Source organism: Bactrocera oleae, chromosome 2, assembly GCF_042242935.1.
Source record: "Bactrocera oleae isolate idBacOlea1 chromosome 2, idBacOlea1, whole genome shotgun sequence".
In the NCBI taxonomy this organism is placed as follows: domain Eukaryota; kingdom Metazoa; phylum Arthropoda; class Insecta; order Diptera; family Tephritidae; genus Bactrocera; species Bactrocera oleae.
This window is the reverse complement of record NC_091536.1, coordinates 59,746,597-59,753,942: the sequence shown is the minus strand read 5'-3', so window position 1 is coordinate 59,753,942 and position 7,346 is coordinate 59,746,597. Positions and strand designations below refer to the sequence as shown.

Genomic DNA, 7,346 nt, shown 5'->3' with positions numbered 1-7,346 from the left:
ATAGCTTCTATCGCGAGCTTTGAGCGCGGCGACCAAATCAAGAAATTCCGTAACGAAAATAAACCTAACACGATCACAGATTATGCGCAAAATATTTGCATACTGTTAAGCGTAATTTTGCATATCTCAAACGGAACAAATAAATTAGAAAGCAGGGTGAATAAAAAAAAAAACAAATACAATTACAATTTTTTAATGGCAAATAAAAATATTGAATTTAATAAAAAAATTTATAATAACTTGAATTAATATCAAAGAAAAAAAAATAAATAATTATAATTGCATAAGTTGATTAAAAATGCTACGCTATAGCTCTACCGCGGCAGTCCCTAAGTGCCACACGCACCTTTTTTTCAACACTAGTGTACTTGCAGCAATTTACTTCTTACTGTACACATTACAACCAACAGCTGAGACAATCCAAGACCATGTGTACAGTACAAATGAAAACCTGAGATATATGAGAAAATATCATCCTTATCATTCTTTTATACTCTTTTGAAAGTTTGAGTTTTGAGCACTAAATTATATCATTCGATATTTGCGGAATAGACTATTCAATGTTTATATCAGTTTTTATATTATTATATTACAACGGATATCTCGATAAAGCGCCTACTATGTAATTCAACTAACAAAACTTCGCCACTAGAACATTCTGGCAACTACGAATTCGCTGTCTAGTTGGTTATAGACGGTTTTTACATTGGGACTCTTTTGCCCTCATATTTTTGAAATTCTCTTTTGGTGTCGCTCTGTACATTCACACGGTCAAAAAGAGTTCAGCAATTTGAGTCTAGTTTTTCTGTATTTCTTTTCACAAAATTTTCGTAAAAATTTGTGAGGTTCGACTGCGCAACACTTAGAGCGTGTTGCATTGCATTTGTATGTTGAGATGTTGGTCACACATTTTGCTTGCAATGAATTACCATTAATATGGTAGAACAATATGCACCCGAACACGAGTGGCACGGTCCCTTCGTCTTTTCTCGTCGTCCCCTCGCCCGCAATAAACCGGTTTGGGTTACAAAAGAATCTGTGTGTAAAAGTAGAGTTAGCAGCTTATCGTTGATTCTGACTTGTTCCTGTATTCGTGTTCGCCACATTATTTATTTCTCAGACTTTTAACTATGGTAACACTGCAGTTTGACAGATCTCAAAAGATGGATGGAGAATCGTAGGAGGAGAAAGCAGATAAGTTTTGTTGAAAAGTTAAATTGAAGGAAATTTATATGGGAATTTGTTAATTTTATTAATCAGAAAGTGATCAAAACTTGTTATTTTCAATACAAAAGTTAAAGGTGTGTTTTCAATCAAAATTCAGTGCTGAAAGAGCTCAAACACATAAAAAAAGAATATGTCCTTGCATCGGCCAATAATTCTAGATTTCCCAGAAACAAGCAAGAAAAATATGAGCACTACGAAGTGATATTAAATTCCTTAAATAAAATATTTTATGCTTAAACAAAAACTTTATTTGTCGAATTAATGCTTATTTACTTTATTGTAGAAAAAAAAAGATGTCGCAAGGTTTAACGTCGCTGCAGGGCGGCTCTAACAAGGTGTTTATACAACGCGATTATAGCGAAGGCACCTCTGTCAAATTCCACACACGTCTCCCCAGCGAATTAGAAGGCCTGGTGAGTAAGCGGTTTACGACCTTGTTAGTGAACTGAATGGAATTTATTTATTATATTGTTATCTTATGACTGCAGATTGAGCGGCAAGTATTTGAGTCGACCATTAATCGGCTAAATGAATTTTTCGCGGAAGCCGAAAAGGGCTCTTGCAGTACATATTGTGAAGGTTGCATCGGATGCATAACCGCTTATCTTGTGTACATGTGTTCGGAAACACACTATGAAAAGGTGAGGACACAATAATTTCAGTTGTTTAACGAAAATGCTATATTTACTTGGATATTTTCAAGCAGACTCTTCGAAAAATATCCAAATTTATTTCTTCCCAGAACGAGCGAATTTACAATCCGAAGGGATTGCAAGTTATCGACCCCACATATCGAGGTTTGCGCGTCATAGAAATATCTGTGTTAGATCGTCCAGGGCGAACGTGACTCCCGCTTTCTCATTCAACCGAAGAGTTTTTCATGTGAAAATATTTGGTGTAATAACAACAACAAAGGCATCCAAATAATGCTCCGATTATTCACAATTTTATTATCATTTTTTATCATTTTTAGAACGAAAGCCAAGTCTAATTTAACCATCTCTAGTTACTCCTGATTGTAATATATTTATGTAAATCAACTGTAATAGATTCTGGCTTATGTTCAAAAAGCCATGAAAACGCAAAAACCACAACAATTTTGACTTCTGAAGTTAATCAACAAAAATACTATTTATAAATATTGTGTGAATAGATTTGAATTAAGAAAATATTACATATTATGCCCTATTTATATTATTTGTACTGAATTTATATACCCAAAAAACAAAAGTCTTAATAAGTAAAGCCTCTATATCCAACTAGGGCATAGACGATTGGAGTTAGTAAAAATTGAAATAATTACGACTTAAAAGTTGTAAGCAGAATTTCACAAACCAACTAGTGTTTCATCTAAATTCAGTTGTGTACTGATATTTATACAAACTGTTATAAATTCAGAAAACAAAATCTACATATTGTGTGAAAGTCACTAATTAATTTTGAACAAAGTAAAAAAATTTAATGTGTAAACGTTCGTATTCCAGCTCATAAGCACATTAATGCGTTGCAACAAAAACTGATAATGTTAATTAAAAAGAATACTAATAAAAATATCGAATTAAAATGTGAATGTGTGTGTTTGTGCCATATTGGACAAAATAAATTTAATCAGCAAAAATTTAAATAGTTAACAGTAAAACACATTGATTTGTGTGGTTATCCATTATATTGTTTTATTTTTATTTAATACAATAAATTTAATCTGCTTTTCCAATCGTAAATTTCAATCCTAACCTTATATAAACAAAACTAAATCATATATAAGTATACACAAATAATTTATTAATTTTCTGTTTGGTCTTATGCTGTCTGAAGTTTGAACATGAAGGCGCATAGAAAAGTAGTCTAATCATTGAACCCGTTTTGATCGAAAAAATGCTGATTCCATCGAGAAATATTACGTTGATATCACTGAAGTTGTTTCGAAAATAAAAGTTTCGCTTACCGACTCAATAAAATACATTCCATGTGTAAAAAATGGAACTAATTTGGAAAGCATTGAAACCGCAAAATGAAAAATATTGTTGTTGTTTTTGTAACGGCTATCTAATCCCCGCTTGGGTGGTAAGTTTCAGATTGGATGTCGGGTCGGACCATAGGGAAATGGGTGTTAGATGGGTAGGGTTTGTTGGGCATTTAAAGAGGTGGTTAGTATCATGCGGAGACTCATTGTATGCAGGACATTAGGTATATCGGGGTCGATTCTAGACAAGTTGGAGTTTAACCTGCTATAGTAGCCAGAACGAAGTTGCGCGAGGCTCACTCTAGATTCTCGTGGCAACTCGAGCTCTTTGTCTGCGATTGGTGGTGGTTTGACTCCAAGTACGTCATTCACGGAGAGGGAGTCGGTGAAGATGTTGATTGCTGCACTGTGCATGTCTGAAGTTCATTGCGTTCGAAGCCTGGTCGGCGTACAGTCCAATATCGTCGACGTAATCAAGGAAGACCTCTTAATGTTCCTGGGAGGCGGTTCCGCTTCAAGCAGACGACTGCAGGGGTGGTTTTTGGGAAAACATCCCAGCAGAAACTGCTTGGTAAAGAGCTCGTTATGTTCCTTAACCGGAAGCACTATGTAGGTGTTCGATTGGGGATATCAAGAGGCATCCCGTGATAGCCCGGAGTGCAGTGTTTTGACATGTTTGGAGCTTCTTCGTCTGCGTTGCACTACGTCCAGGCGACCATATCGGTGCAGCGTAGTTAAAGACCGGCCGATTGCCTTGTAAGATGCCATCAACGTTAATTTGTCTTTTCCCCAAGAGCTCCCGGCAAGCTATTTGAGGATTTTAATGCGGCTCTGTACTTTGGCTGTTATTGCGGTCGTGTGAGGAGTAAGGAATCACAGGCTGTCAAATGTATCAAGTAAAATTTTAGGATTATTGACCCTCGAAATTTTATCGCCAGCGACTGTAATGTTTAGATCCAGTCCTTCGTCCAGTTTGTGAATATGATCGCTGTGGATCGCCGTAAGAGACTTCATTTAATATATTGAGTTGTTGTGGAAAACGTCAACCAGGGGATCGAAATTCTATATATTATATATTGTATATAATTTCATTAAAATATCACACATTTTTACTAACCTGTACGGCTTAAAGTTATGCTTCATTGGGGGCAGAGAAAGGGAGAACATGTTTTCAAGCAATTTTTTAAACATATAAATAAATTCACACACTGAATGACCTATTCGTCATATGCATTTTCGTCATATATGTAGTATATGGGAGTGTATAAGGTCAACCGGAAGTTTGAACATTTTATATTAGGTATATGGGCTCTAAAGGATGTTTTGATCCATTTTAACTATTTTTTTGGCAATACAACATATTATTAACATTCCACATACTAATAATATGCTCCATGAGTTTCATTAAGGTATACGCACCATCACCAATATATAAGGAGTAAAGACAACCGGATGTTTGAAAGTTCTAATATTAGTTATATGGAGGTTACCGCAAGTTTTCACTTGATTTTATCCATTTTAGGCACAAAGATACATTATTATTAGAAAACATGCTCGCTCAATTTCATTAAGATAATTCACATATTGAACGATCGAAATTTTTTATTTTAGGTAGATATATGGGGACTAAGGGAATTATTAATGCGATTCAACTAATTTTTGTCATACAGACATACTATTTTCAGAATATTATAATCCGATTTCCTCAATTTTTACTCTGTCGGTAGGGGGTCTTATAGGATCTGTCGTAAGCGAATTTGGTTATTTTAGCTTCAGTGGTTTATATTTACTAAATATGTACATTAAACCTTTTAGAGTGCAGGGCCGCACCCATTTTTCAAGATTTTTAGCCCACAAATGCCCCTTGCTACAGCAATCCCCTGTACCAATTTAATATTTGTATATCTTAATTTAGTGCTTAGTTATAGCATTTTTTATGTTTTAGATTAATGGCGTTTTATGGGCTTGGCAATGGACCCACTACGCCCATCTACGAACTCGAATTTTTTGCCAAGGAACCCGTGTATCAAAATTAATAACGATATCTCTATTTTTTCTTAAGTTACAGCTTGCACGGACAGACATACAGAGGGACGGACAGATAGTCTTCGGGTTTTAAATGTGTCTCGTCATCCTGATCATTTATATATACATAACCCTGTATCTAACTCGAATAGTTTTAGGTGGTACAAAAACCGTTAGATATTATACTCTTCTATAATTTGAAGTACTCGTAGGGAAAACATCTAAGTCAAAAATGAATAGAAAAAGGTACGAAAAATCATCAGGCGTTTATATAATCGGTTTATATTGGTTAATTTATAGGTTGGGACCGATTTTAAGTTTGCAGTTAAAAAGAAAAGGTTAAAAATCCAAAACAAATTTCTGGAACAGGAGGTGGGCTCATCAGCCAAGTCGCGTTATGTTAACAAAGGAGGTCAGGATTATACTTTCTATCAATACATCAGTTGAGGGATTAAAAGGAATTGAAATTTTTAGATCTTCACCAGTAACTGCAACAACTATTTCGAATGCGATTCCTGCAAAAAGTACCAGTGGTAAGAGACCAAGGGAAACCAATGCAGATACTGATGTATACTCTATATCTCAAAAGAAACACAAAGCAAACAAAATGGGATGGATCGTATCAATTTCGATGTGGGATTTCAAATTTGGTTGTTGTTGTAATGGCAACAATACATTTGTGGAAAGTTGCCGAGTTGGCAGTCCTTGACTATATATACATATTTAACTCCGAATCCATTCCAGTTACCTAGACCCATCCGTCGGGGAAACTAATTTCAAATCCTCTGGTTATAACCATTTAAAACACTAAGTGATAATCAAATGTACTTAAGAGGGAGTGATACCCTGGAATTGCGTGTCATTTCCATTGAGTTCGACTTTACGTTTTTTTGGTCTAGTATTCAGTGTTATTTAGAATCTGTCTTATTATTAAAATGACATTAACTAAATTTTCTGACAAAAACGACCACTAAATTCTTCTAATGTTTCCTTTACAGTGTGGATTTTTGAGCTCATGCTTGTTGGTAGCAACTGACTGTAAGAGGCATTTGTGGATATATTTCATGCCTGAGAGTATACGCGGCTTGTATGGACTTTTCAGTATTAATGTCAATGTTCCATTTGGTTAGTGGTGTTTCCCGGAAGCGGCAGTAGAATTTCTACTCGGCGCCAGCAGTGTAGTGGAATCCACATTTATTTTTGTCAATAGGCGGCATGATTCCTAATAATTCAGCAACATATCTTGATATCGTTCGGAAAGCACTTATTACTCGGATTGCAGAAAGCCTATGGACTGCGTTTATTGATCTAGTATATGATTTTATATCTAGCGCTTGTATCCATAATGGTGCTGCATATAATATCACGGAACTCATTGCTTATGCTATTAAAAACTGCCGACTGGAACGCCCGCAGCCTCTATTGGCCATCATTCTCATCATTTTGTTTGTTTTACCAGAAGTATACGCCAGGTGTTCCTTAAATTTTAATTTGGATTCTAGTATTACTCCCAGATACTTCAGCAGCGGCTGTGAAGTAATCTCGCACTCCCCTATAGTGAGTGATAACCTTGCTTCCACCTTCCTTGTGCTTATGAGCAAGACTTCCATTTTATGCACATCTATCAGCGCAGACCATTTATGCAATCATTGCATAAGAGCCGGAGGTCATCTAGCCACTGCTACCACTATGAGGTCATCCGCATATGCTATTGCTTTTTTTGGTATTTTTGTTAGGTATTTTCCGCGCTTCTTTTCATTAAAGTGAGGTTCATTTGGCTCATGAGTTCTTAATTGAGACGTCCACGGTGGTTTGTTCTTTACCTTGGCCCAAGCAGTAGATCACACGATAAAGTTGCCCGCTATTATTATTGGGGATTTGCTACTGGTTTCTAGGGACAGTTTCAGAAGAAAGTCCTCGAAATCTTTAATTGGTGCGCTGGGACGGTAATATCAGCTTACAAAATATATACATTGCATTTTTGACCATGTGAAACCATTGTGAGCTTGCCTAGAAGGCAACATAAAAGGTTTCCCTTGGCAAGACCATATTGCTGTCTTGGCGGTTCTGTCTATGATCCAAGTGCTTTCCGAACGCTGGCAGTATTGCTCGCTTGATAACGCGATATCAA

The 7,346-nt window shown here is 36.0% G+C and overlaps 1 protein-coding gene across 3 annotated transcripts; it reads left to right on the top strand.

Moving 5' to 3' along the window:
* Positions 1 to 1,342: 1,342 nt before the first annotated feature.
* LOC106621663 (golgin subfamily A member 7) lies at positions 1,343 to 2,797 on the top strand. 3 transcript variants are annotated; one of them, XR_001330924.3, is made up of 5 exons: positions 1,343 to 1,425; positions 1,511 to 1,640; positions 1,716 to 1,868; positions 1,934 to 2,124; positions 2,201 to 2,797. XR_001330924.3 is itself a non-coding variant. In XM_014240608.3 (4 exons), the coding sequence occupies exons 1-4, from the start codon at positions 1,358 to 1,360 to the stop codon at positions 2,072 to 2,074; spliced, it is 492 nt and encodes a 163-aa protein (XP_014096083.2). In that variant the 5' UTR covers positions 1,343 to 1,357; the 3' UTR covers positions 2,075 to 2,797. The 3 variants fall into 3 exon arrangements, 1 of the variants encoding a protein (XP_014096083.2); XR_001330923.3 differs by having other exon boundaries at positions 1,934 to 2,142; XM_014240608.3 differs by having other exon boundaries at positions 1,934 to 2,797.
* Positions 2,798 to 7,346: the final 4,549 nt, after the last annotated feature.

Coding starts and splice junctions, on each gene's coding strand:
- LOC106621663 (XM_014240608.3), top strand. CDS start 1,358: ATGTCCTTGCATCGGCCAATAATTCTAGATTTCCCAGAAACAAGCAAG. Junction 1,641..1,715: donor CCAGCGAATTAGAAGGCCTG/GTGAGTAAGCGG, acceptor TTATGACTGCAG/ATTGAGCGGCAAGTATTTGA. Junction 1,869..1,933: donor CGGAAACACACTATGAAAAG/GTGAGGACACAA, acceptor ATTTTCAAGCAG/ACTCTTCGAAAAATATCCAA.